The sequence below is a fragment of the Kogia breviceps genome, chromosome 5 (genome assembly GCF_026419965.1).
Source record: "Kogia breviceps isolate mKogBre1 chromosome 5, mKogBre1 haplotype 1, whole genome shotgun sequence".
Classification (NCBI taxonomy): Eukaryota; Metazoa; Chordata; class Mammalia; order Artiodactyla; family Physeteridae; genus Kogia; species Kogia breviceps.
The window spans coordinates 79031008-79044254 of NC_081314.1; the positions used below are offsets into that span (position 1 = coordinate 79031008).

The window sequence follows — 13247 nt, forward strand, 5'->3', positions numbered from 1 at the left end:
ATAATGAGACTGAAAACAAAGAAGCCAGATTGCAACATCGTAAGAAAATAGGAGATGAGATAGTGATTCCACTCTGGATCAGTGCCATCCAACAAATAAAATGTGAGCCACATATTAATAATATATTTTATTTAACCCAGTACATCTAAAATATCATTCTAACATATGATTAATATAAAATTATTAATGAAATATTATACATTCTTTTGTTACATCTCAACTCAGACTAGTCATATTTCAAGTACTCAATAACCACATGTGGTTACTGGCTACCATGCTGCACAGGGAAAGTTGAGACTGTTCTGTTTGTTGAGAAAGTAATGCCAAAGAGAGCATAGCTGGGGGGAAATGTGAGAATCCTCTAGTCCTTTGCAGTCCATTACAGCAGCAGAACCCTTTCCAATGCAGCTTATTGCCTCTTTAAAAATGAAATATTTTATGTAATTTTAAAGAAGTGTATATAAATAGTAAAATAATAATAATATAAGAAATATTATATGAATAATAGTAAATGAAAAAAACTCTCATATCCTCTACCCTACTTAAGAAATAGAATATCCTGTGACCTGTGTGCCACTCAATTGCAGTCTTAGATTGATTTTTTGTTTTTCCTCATCTCCTACAGGTTTTGGTAAGAATAGTCTGAGCCGTAGAGGAAGAGTGATGCCTGGAAAGAGACGTCCTTATGGAGTTATCACTGGCCTTGCAGCTAGGAAAGCAACTGGAATTCGAAAAGGAATTAGTCCTATGAATCGACCACCTCTAAGTGACAAGGTAGGATGATGGCTAATCCTGAGTCAGAAACTCTTTTCCTTACAAATGAATCTGTATTCAAAACAGAAACAGACTCGACAGACATAGGAAACAAACTTACAGTTACCAAAGGGGATGGGGAGAAGGGAGGGATAAATTAGGAGTATGGGATTGACAGATACAAACTACTATACGTAAAATAGATAAGCAACAAGGATTTACTGTATTATCACAGGGAACTATATTCAGCATCTTATAATAACCTATAATGGAAAATAGTCTGAAATATATATATATTTATGACGGAATCACTTTGCTCTACACCTGAAATGAACACAAGATGTAAATCAACCATACTTCAAATAAAAAAAAAGAAACCCTTTTCCTTTATTCGTACTAATATTTCTGTGCATGAGCTTGAGAGAGCATTTTATTTGAATATTTGGGGTTTTTAAAATATAGTACTTTGGGGCTTATATAAAAAATTCAGTAATTAAATACAAATTATTGTCATTCATGAAGAATACCTAAACTTCCACATTCTCAAATATAAAATTTGTTTTTACAGGTTCTTAACTTTCCCTCTGTGTGTGTGTGTACAGTTTTAAATGGGATAGTGTGTGTCTGCAGTTTTTAACAGGTTATTGATATATAATTTTATACTATAAAATTCATTTGTTTTAAGTGTACAATTCTGTGAATTTTAGAAAATTTATAGAGTTGAACGATCATCACAATAATTAATTTTAGAACATTTCTATCACCCTAAAAAGAAATCTCAAGTCCATTCACAGTCATACCCTGTGATATGCCCCAGGCAACCACTAATCTACTTGCTGTAGATATTTTATAAATTTGCCTTTCTGGCATATTTCATATACAGGCATACCTTGTTTTATTGTACTTCACTTTGTTGTGCTTCACAGATACTGTGTCTTTTTACAAATTGAAGATTTTTGGCAGCCCTGCACTGAGCAAGTCTGTTAGTGCCGTTGTTCCAACAGCATTTGCTCACTTTGTGTCTCTGTGTCACATTTTGGTAATTCTTGCAATATTTCAAGCTCTTTCATCATTATATTTGTTATGGTGATCAGTGATCTTTGATAGTACTATTGCAAAAAGATCACAACTCGCTGAAGGCTGACATAATGGGTAGCATTTTTTTAGCAATAAAGTATTTTTAGATTAAGGTATGTACGTTGTTTTTTTAGGCATAATGTTGTGGCACACTTAATAGACTACAGTATAGCATAAATATAAATTTTTATATGTAGTGGGAAACCAGAAATTCATGTGACTCACTTTATTGCGATATTTGCTTTATTACAGTGGTCTGGAACCAAATCCCCAGTAACTCTGAGGTATGCCTGTAAATGGAATCATATAATAGTATGTGGGCTGGCATTTAGCCATAATACTTTTGAGGTTCGTCATGTTATAGCATGTCTCAGTACTTCATGTCTTTTTATTAGTGAATAATATTTCATTGTATGGATATTTTGTTTACCCATTCACCAGTTGATGGACGACATTTTGGTTTTTTCCACTTTTTTGGGTATTGTGAATATGTTGCTGTGAACATTGCCTGTAAATCTGTATGGACACAAATTTTCATTTCTCTTTGGTGGATACCTATCTCCCCTAGTTGATATTTTTAATTAGAGTAACAATTATTTATCCACCATAAATTAACTACTTTTCAAATCTTAACTGAATTTTTAATTACATCTCGAGTAATTTTTGAATTGGCTGTATAAAGCATTACTTAAAATAGTTTCACAAATGGTTTTTCTTTAACTTCTTATGTTTAGTAAGTCTGAGCCGCCAAGGAATTTAATGTTCCACCCTGCTGTTTTTTAACCCCTTTCATTTCTCTGATTATGAAAATAATACAAAAATTCAGGACATTCATTTCTTAAATTATCGTATCTGTATTCTGGTTAACCACAACTGTCTTCACCCCTTAACTTTTCAATTCTGCTATCACCAGCAGCTATTCTCTAAAACTTTATTACAGAACTTGCTCCAGTAAAAATTTTAAGTTACCACATGTGGTAGTCTTTTTGAGTTGTTTAAAAATAGTGAAAATTGAAAGAGAATGTGCTGAATGGTAAGATCCTTTTATTCAAAGTTTGATTTTGGAAAAGGTATGGTTTGAAATTCGCTGTTTCTTAAGAAACTTTCTCTCAACCTGAATACAGATTAATGTCTCAACAGAATCGACTGTGGTACTTGTGAAGCAGATCATTTTCTAGCAGTTTAGAAAATTTCTTTTTACGTATAAGTAACTTACACCATCCTTTTCTATTCATTAAACAAATTGCCTAAGTAAGTTAATTGTTCTTGAATTGCTGCATATACTTAGAAATTTTATACCTTAAAAAAAAAGTCCTGACCATAATTGGACTTTTTGTTACTTTTTCTCTTCCTTTCCACAGTTTATATGAATTAATGAGATTTTATTTCAATAAAAATGTACATTTTCTTACCTATGAAGTGAATTACTAAGTGGGAAAGATAGCATACTCATTTACATTACTAGTATTTACTGAGAGAGCAAATGGCTGTGCCTGGAGGGGAATGGTTGTCTCTAAGAATAAATTTTCTTTTGTTTAGAGAAGGTCAGCTTAAAATATCTGCCAAGTAAAAGTTCGTAAAGGATTCTTCTATTGGAATATATAACCTTGTCAATGTCAATACTGTAACTTTTCTATTTTAGGTTCACAATTTCCTAAAACTGAGGGTATGTTATGTTTTGTAGAACTTTTAACTTGACTAATAATACTAAACCATTTAGTACTTCTGTGAGCTTAAAAATATTTTGTTGTTGCTGCATATATAGCAGTTATTTTCTGCTAATGGGTAGTTTTGATCTTTTGTCTGATTTTGACAGTTTATAAATACCTTATCTTCATACTATGGAATTCTGTTCAGCAATAAAAAAGGAATAAATGTTAATGTGCAAGACAGTGTGGATACATCTCAAAACATCATACTAAGGAAAAGAACACAAACACAAAGCACTATGTACTATGATTCTGTTTATTTGAAATTGTAGAAAAGGCTAAACTATAGTCACAGATCAGTCATTGCCTAGGGTTAGAGTCAGGTGGGGGAAGGAAATTGACTGCAAGCGGGCACAGGGAAACTTTTAATGGTGAGGGTACTGTTTTATATCTTGATTATGATGTGATTACATGATTACATGTGATTACCTAACTTTATCAAACTGTACATTTAAAATTTTATTGTATGTAAATATCACCTTAATAAAATAGCATTAAAAATAAACTACCTTAATTTCTTTCCTTCAAGGAATAATTTTTTATCTCAAAATTCTGTAAGAAAAACTTGTCCTTAGATATTTTTTGTAAACACTTTTATACACATGTACAAACCTTAGATTCATGGAACACAAATTCCCCATATATTAATGGATTGTTAAAGTTTTTGTCCATGTATTCATCATTTAATTCATGTTGACTGAATACTCAGTATGTCCTAGACGCAAGGGATTCTGCAGTAACTCAATAGAAAAATCCCTGTCTTCATGGAGAACTCAAATAAATATTAAATAATTTATCACACAAATAACTATGATTATAATATGGCAGGTATTTTGAAGGAAAACAACATGTGGCAGAAGCATCATAGAAGGAACTTTTACATTTACCTATAAAATGAGCCTTGGTATTTTTATTAAAGACAAAATACAAAGCTCGGAATGGGCCATCATTAGTCTGATTTCATAGCATTTCTTCTGTACTCTTAATATTCTTTATTCTTCCATTTACTTCTTTTCCAAACATTCATGAAAATGAAGACTATCATATTTTTTGTGGTTTTTAGTCAATCTATATTTATGGGATACTTCTCATATATTTTTAAAAATTTTTATTGGAGTATAGTTGCTTTACAATGTTGTGTTAGTTTCTGCTGTACAGGAAAGTGAATCAGTTACAGGTATACATATCTATCTCCACTGTTTTTTAGATTTCCTTCCTGTTTAGGTCACCACAGATCATTGAGTAGAGGTGCCTGTGCTAAACAGTAGGTTCTCATTAGTTATCTATTTTATACTTAGTGGTATATATATGTCAATCCCAATCTCCCAATTCATCCCATTCCCCCCTTCCCCTCCTTGGTAACCGTAAGTTTGTTCTCTACATCAGTGACTCTATTTCTGCTTTGCCGATAAGTTCATCTGTACCATTCTTCTAGATTCCACATTTAAGGGATATTATACGATGTTTGTTTTTCTCTTTCTGACTCACTTCACTCTGTCTGACAGTCTCTGGGTCTATCCATGTCTCTGCAAATGGCACTATTTCGTTCCTTTTTATGACTGAGTAATATTCTACTGTATATATATACCACATCTTCTTTATCCATTCCTCTGTCAGTGGACATTTAAGTTGCTTCCATGTCCTGGCTATTGTAAATAGAGCTGCAGTGAACATTGTGGTGCACGACTCTTTTTTTTTTTTTTTTTAACATCTATATGTATTTTTATTTTTTTAACATCTTTATTGGAATATAATTGCTTTACAATGGTGTGTTAGTTTCCGCTTTACAACAAGATGAATCAGTTATACATATACATGTGTTCCCATATCTCTTCCCTCTTGTGTCTCCCTCCCTCCCATCCTCCCTGTCCCACCCACCCCTCTAGGTGGTCACAAACCACCTAGCTGATCTCCCTGTGCCATGCAGTTGCTTCCCACTAGCTATCCACCCCACATTTGGTAGTGTATATATGTCCATGCCACTCTCTCACTTCATCACAGCTTACCCTTCCCCCTCCCCATATCCTCAAGTCCATGCTTTAGTAGGTCTGTGTTTTATTCCCGTCCTACCCCTAGGCTCTTTATGACATTCTTTTTTTGTTAGGTTCCGTATATGTGTGTTAGCATATGGTATTTGTTTTTCTCCTTCTGACTTACTTCTCTCTGTGTGACAGACTCCAGGTCCATCCACCTCACTACAAATAGCTCAATTTTGTTTCTTTATATGGCTGAGTAACATTCCATTGTATATATGTGCCACATCTTCTTTATCCATTCATCTGTCGATGGACATTTAGGTTGCTTCCATGTCCTGGCTATTGTAAATAGAGCTGCGGTGAACATTTTGATACATGACTCTTTTTGAATTATGGTTTTCTCAGGGTATATGCCCAGTAGTGGGATTGCTGGGTTGTATGGTAGTTCTATTTGTAGTTTTTTAAGGAACCTCCATACTGTTCTCCATAGTGGCTGTATCAATTTACATTCCCACCAACAGTGCAGGAGGGTTCCCTTTTCTCCACACCCACTCCAGCATTCATTGTTTGTAGATTTTTTGATGATGGCCATTCTGACTGATTTGAGGTGATATCTCATTGTAGTTTTGATTTGCATTTCTCTAATAATTTGCCATGTTGAGCATCTTTTCATGTGCTTTTTGGCCATCTGTATGTCTTTGGAGAATGTCTATTTAGATCTTCCCCCCATTTATTGATTGGGTTATTTTCTTTGATATTGAGCTGCATGAGCTGTTTGTATATTTTTGAGATTAATCCCTTGTCAGATTCTCAAAATATAAGAGAATCCAGATTAAATAAAAGATATAGTCCATATTGTCAGAGACTTTAGAAAAGGCTTCATGGGAAATCTGAATTAGGCTTTAATGATGGACTGAATTTATATATGTAGAGGGAGAAAAAGTGGACATTTCATGTGCTTATTTTCTATGACATTGAATTTTCTTAATTCTTGTTTTTCTACTCAGACTTCTTTGCTATCACAACCTCCCTTTTTCCTTCTCACACATTTGTTTTGGATCTTGGCTTTCTTATCTCTTCACTTGATATCAAAATCATATTTATATAAAAGATTCCCTAATTTACATTTCTGGCTCTCTAGAGGATTCTTCTCTTGAGCTCCAGAGCCATGTTTCCTCATCACCTATGCATCCCTCAGAATACCTCAAACTGAACATAACCAAAATAGAAAAAAATTCATTCTTCTTTTTGAATTCTTCTTTTGTTGCAAGTATTTTAAGTATAATGTAGTTATCTTTTTCGTCACTTAGACAGGAAATAGTCAAGTTGTTTTAGTACAACCTGTACATCTAAGCAGTGGTCAGTCCCTGTCCATTCTGCCTCAGAAATGTTTATTGTAGTAGGGTATAGAGCAAAAAGCAATCTAATTAACATAGTTTCTTGCCTTCTGAAAGAATATAGAGCGATATTTTCCAGCGTTAAAAAGGAAGGCAAACCTTCTGAGACAAAATGAAGTACAGAGAAAACCAGTTGCAGCTCTCAAGAGACCTAACCAGTTAAATAGAAAGTAAGTACTCAAATATAAGACAATGTTATGTTATACATCATAAATAAAGATGGACTTCTTGCACTGAGAGTTCAAAGGAATGAATTTGCAGTGATGTTTGTAGGTATCTGGTCATTTTCAAGACAGATATTTGGGATGTCTGTTTGAAAATCCAACATGGAAGTATTCAGTAATAGCTTCCGTATCTCTTAGAACCAGTGTTATTAATGAATTTAACTGACTGTAAACATTGTAAAAAAGCATAACTCTGTGTCTTTCTCTCTCTTGACATATAGAGTAAAATTGCAAAAGGTGATCGATCGTTTTGGTAAAAACACCTCTTCAGAATTATTCAAAATTGAGACTTCTGAAAGCTGAATTTGTTACAAAGTCTAAATGGCTCTTAATAAAACAGTGTATGTTATTTGTGGGAAAAGCAAACCTGAAAGAATTTTGCATGAATGCTTCGTAAGCTGAAATTATTTTTCTATTACTTTTAAAAAGATATAACAGGGTTTCCCTGGTGGCACAGTGGTTAAGACTCCACGCTGTCAATGCAGGGGGCCCAGGTTTGATCCCTGGTCAGGGAACTAGATCCCATATGCATGCCACAACTAAGAGTTTGCATGCCACAACTAAGGAGCCTGCCTGCTGCAGCTAAGGAGTCCACCTGCCCAACTAAGACCTGGCACAACCAAATAAATTTTAAAAAAAAAGTATAACAAAACTTAAAAATTGTGGCCTATCGTTATGGTATTCTGTTCTCTGTAAGGATAAAGTAGTTGACAGGATGCGAAGTTTTCTTATTATTTCAGTTTCAGATGCCTTTTATTCATCTTTTATAGAAGATAATTCAAAGCAAAAAAACCCTGAAGTGAAGTTTTTGTATAAGTGGAATGGCTACAATTGCAGCTTTATTCAACTGTCATCTCTTTTTCTTTTGGGAATCATTTGGGAGTACTTTTTTGGAAAAGGGAAGCTTCTCAAATAAGAGCTTGTCAATTACATGAGCCATTAATGAGCCCATGTTAATTGGGCTGGCAGGGAAATTTTGCATTTGAGCCTCTATAAGATTGGAGGTAAGATTAGGTGACCTGTTAAACATTTATTTATAAAAATAAATAAGTAGACAGAAATGAAAATTTGTTTTCTCATGTTTTACCACCTTTCTATAGAAACTAGAAAGGAATTGGTGAAAGTCAAGTCAAACATATAATTAAGATTACAATGTTCTAAGCAGGAGAGAGCAAACAGTGGAATAGTGTAAGTATTAATATATGAAGGTTTCTGAGTGAAGGAGAGAAAATTGGAGATGTTATATTTCAAGATTTTCTCTTCATTTTTGGTTTTCAGCAGTTTGACCATGATGTGCCTAGGTGTGCTTTTCTTTGTACTAATCCTGTTAATAAATCTGTACATTTATGTCTTTTACCAAATTTAGAAAGTAGCATTAAAAATGTTATTTCAGTGTCTTCAGAAGAGACCTTATATGTCAGAATATTAGGCAGTTGAATATTTGTAAGGTAAATTAGGTCAGAATTAACCACATTGTTATGTAGTCTGCTACGGAGAGAGGTATTTGTAAATCACATTTCAATAGCTTCATGTAAACAAGGGTATAATTCAGAGTCTTTGTGTTTAGTGTACCTCAGATTTTCATCCTTTGAATTTAAATATTTTTGCTTATCTTTTCAAGATGTTTGAAAGTTGTTAAGTGGCTCACACTATTCATGGTGTATGTGTTTTTGTTGCAGAAATAACATTCCAGCCAATTTTACCAGGAGTGGAAATAAATTAAGTCATCAGAAAGACACTCGTCAGGCAACTTTTCTTTTCAGGAGAGGCCTGAAGGTATAAAAAACCCTTGGTAGTGTTTTCTTTTTACCCAAACAAAGGATCCTGAACATCCACCTTTAGTAATCCTCAATCATAGACATGGCCCATGATTGAGGTAGGGTTTGGGTTTAGAATATGGAGAACATGACATTAGATTAATTCCTTTTTTTTTTTCTATTTTCTCTTTTGTTGTCCTCAGTTGCAGTGTCTTATAAGAATTTAACATGTTATTTAGGAATAAACTTGTTTTTACTACTTGTTCTGATACAGAAACCCAAACAAAGAGGTGTTGTCAGAATAGGCACATACCCCTCTCCTGCATTCAAACACCACACTGGGTTATAAAGTTACAGAGCAGGGTAGCTCTTTGGATTCACATCCTCTGCTTTCTATGGGATCTACTGTTTTTTTTTCCCTTCAGGTTCAGGCCCAGTTGAACTCAGAACAACTGCTAGACGATGTAGTAGCAAAGAGAACTCGTCAGTAAGTTTCAATTTGTTTTTCAAGATGTCATTTCAAAACTCCCAGAATAGTAGTGACCCAAATTACTTTGTGCCCCAGTCGAAAAGAAATTAAATGAGACCCAAAGTGAATTAACCATTGAGCTTGAAATAAATAAATCCTATGTTGTTTTTATTGTTTTTTTCCCCAAAACCCTTTTTCATTTTCACATGTCAGTGTTATAAGTTTTAGCACCAAATACATTACTCTGTATTTTAATTTTTTTTCTTGCCTGTTTATTCCTTTTTAATGAAATAGCTCTTTATTTTTTTATAACTACTTTCATACAACTGAACCAATTCAAGGAATAAATAGAAGAAAATCCAGTAGCGCTTTTAGAAAATGTATAGATTTTTAAAAACAATAGGATGTTTTCTTTTCACATATTGTTTTTTTCTCCTTACCCCATGAAGGTTTTTTTTCAAGAATATATTTTTGTCTGTTAGAATTGAACTCCCCAAGTGTTGAGTTGTAACACTCCATCAATATGATCAGGTTTTAAAATTAAATCATTTAAAATTATGGCTACTTCTGTGAAAACAAAGCATATAAAACATGATCATGGTCCAGATATGATGCCATCTATAATGGGCATGATTTTGAGCAATTGGCGTGTCAGAAAGGCAACTATTTGAACTTGACGCTGGCAATATTCTTTTGCACAGGAGTCAGGCATTGGAGACCAAAAGGAAGGAAATAATAATCATGACCTATTTGCTTCTTCAATAAACAGTATTTACATAATTGTAATAATGTAAATGCAGCTTATTTGTTTTGAACTTTAAGAATCAATCTATAGAACAAAGCACAAAATACTTAATTTGGTAACAGTGTGATATAAATGTCAGATTTTGACCAACATAAATATAAAAGTAAAGCTGATAAAAAGTGAGAGGTACAAAATGGGTGAAGAGGTGGAGGGAAGGAATTAGAGATGCTACTGTCCTTTTATACAAAGTGGGTAGGGGATAATGTCAAGAGGCACTACTAAAAAAAAGAGATTTTAGTACATTTAAAGTTATAATGGAAGTAAAATAGTGATATAGCCATCAAAACATTTAGAGGTAGGAAGAGAAATTAGAGGATAGTGTATTGAGCTGAAAATCCTTACCACAGCAGCAAGAATAGTATTACATATGCATTTTGTTTAGTGAACTGGAGGTAACTAACTAGCAAGCAGGAAAAACAGGAAAGGTTAAAAGTGCTGCCTCTGGGGAGCAGAAAGGGAGAGTAGTGGGGTAAAGGACTGTTGTTTCTTATTAGAAGCCTTTCTGTATTATTTGATTTTTTTATGTGCATATATTTGTTACACTGAAAAATATTTAATAAATTCAGGTGTCTAGTTCTTAACACCCAAGATGCTGATTAATTATATCATGGTGGGGCCCAGGTGTCTGTATTTCCTAAAAAACTAAGAAAAAGTAATGACTACCTTAAAATGTATGTTTTAATGTGGAATACACTATGGGATTCATAAACTGTCACTTTAATGAAATTTTTGGTTTTTTGAAACTAGGTGGCGGACTTCCACCACAAATGGAGGAATTTTAACTGTATCCATTGATAATCCAGGAGCAGTACAGTGCCCAGTGTAAGTCTTTTTTAAATTTTGCACAAATTATAACTTCTGTATATAAGATAATAGAAAAATATTTGACTTCTCTGATGTTCACGTTAGGATAAACTGAGACAAGGGTAAAAGTAATACTTGTAGTATAAAGTGGAAATAGTATAATATAAAATTAAAGGTAGGGGATTCCCTAGTGGTCCAGAGGTTAGAGCTTGGCAGGTGCTTTCACTGCTGAGGCCCAGGTTCATTCCTTGGTCAGGTGGAGAACTAAGATCCCTCAAGTTGCACAGCATGGCACCCCCAAAAAAACAACAAAAAAAATCAAAAATAACAAAAAAAGTTAAAAGTAAAAGCTCCCCGATTCCTGGTTCCATAGCCCCAAAGTAATCACTTTTAACAATTTCATATATTTATTTAAAAATTTGGGTGCCCATATAACATACTATGTACATCTATTTCTTGTGTATAATCATAAATGAGATAATACCATGCATACTTGCTCCCTTCTCCCCCTCCCCCCAGTATGCTTTGGACTTCTTTACTTTTCATTACATACAGATCTACCTTCTTTTTAAAGGCTTCATAATGTATTTTTTTTATCTAGATGAGCTTAATTTAGTTAACCATTCTGTTATATGTATTGCATTATAAACTTTCTAGGTTGAAGCCAGAAGTGATGTTGCCTAGGTGATGGGGTGAACTGAACCCCGATTTGACAGGCAAGATGTGAGACTTAAAGCACAGGGCCGGAGGTCAAGGATTCATTTCAAGAAAGTTCTAAAACCATATCATCAAATTCAACCTGATAGTTGACCTAGCCATAGACCAAACCATAACTGGCACTCTTAAATTTTTCCCATCAAAAAGTATCAGGAATGAAAAAATCTAAGCTCTATACTTAAAATTTAAAGAAAGTCCTGTATCAGCCAGTAGTCTAGCAGATTGGCTAGTTTCTTGGAAATTCATACAGACATACTCAAGCTTCTAACATGGAAGAGGAAAATATCTCTGTGTTGATATTTTTCACTTTATGTGTGTGGCCCATTAGTAGGTTATGAAGTCAGTTCTGTGAGATGTGATGAACATATTTTAAAAAGAAAATAAAATAATAAAATTTTTTTCAACTTTCTAGGTTTATGGAGTTTTGTTTTTAACTATCTAGCCATTTTAATTATTGAAATGAAAACCTAGGATGATTCTCTAAGATTTTAGAGGTTGCTTTATTTTAGTAGAAGATCAAGACTTGGAAATCACCAATCCCTCCAAATTGTTGAAAAGTTTTTAGTTCTACTTACAGAGGTATTCTGTGAGCGATTTATAAATTTTAATCTCCAGATTAGTCAGTCAAGAACCAAGTATTTTTTTTGAATTCATCAAGGTTGCAGGATACAAGATTAATATACAGAAATCTGTTGTGTTTCTATACACTATAATGAAAATCAGAAAGAGAAAGTTAAAGGAAAAAAAATCCCATTTAAAATTGCATTTAAAAAATACCTAGGAATAAACTTAAGGAGGTGAAGGACCTATATGCTGAAAACTATAAAACGTTGATGAAGGAAATTGAAGATTATTCAAAGAAATGGAAAGATAATCCCATGCTCTTGGATTGGAAGAATTAATATTATTAAAATGACCATATTACTGAAGGCAATCTACAGTTTTAATGCAATCCCTATCAAAATACCCAGGACATTTTTCACAGAACTAAAACAAACAATCTTAAAATTTATATGGAACCCCGAAAGACCACAAATTATCAAAGCAACTGCTGAGGAAAAAAGAACAAAGCTGGAGATATGACCCTACTGGACTTCAGACTATATACTACAATAGTCAAAACAGCATGATATTGGCACAAAAAAGGACACATAGATCAATGGATCAGAATAGAAAGAAATAAAAGGCATGTACCTATGGTCCATTAATCTATGACAAAGGAGGTAAGAAAGTGCAATGGAGAAAAGACAGTCTCTTCAACAAGTGGTGCTGGGAAAACTGGACAGCCACATGTAAAACAATGAAATTAGAACATTCCCTCACACCATATACAAAAATAAACTCATGATGGTCTAAAGACCTAAATGTAAGACATGAAACAATAAAACTCCTAGAAGAGAAAAAAGGCGAAACACCCTGACATAAATCATAGCAGTATTTTCTTGGATCAATCTCCCAAGCCAAAAGAAATAAGAACAAAAGTAAACAAATGGGACCTAATTAAACTTAAAAGCTTTTGCACAGCAAAGGAAACCATAAACAAGACGAAAAGACAACCC

The 13247-nt window shown here is 33.6% G+C and overlaps 1 protein-coding gene across 1 annotated transcript in view; it reads left to right on the top strand.

The window, feature by feature from the left end:
* FYTTD1 (forty-two-three domain containing 1) overlaps positions 1 to 13247 on the top strand; it is a 34126-nt gene that overhangs the window by 13787 nt on the left and 7092 nt on the right. Inside the window, exons 3-7 of the mRNA XM_059064410.2 lie at positions 626 to 774; positions 6970 to 7082; positions 8816 to 8912; positions 9319 to 9380; positions 10915 to 10989. Of these exons, the coding sequence (XP_058920393.1) occupies positions 626 to 774; positions 6970 to 7082; positions 8816 to 8912; positions 9319 to 9380; positions 10915 to 10989 (496 nt within the window). The remainder of the gene's footprint in view (positions 1 to 625; positions 775 to 6969; positions 7083 to 8815; positions 8913 to 9318; positions 9381 to 10914; positions 10990 to 13247) is intronic.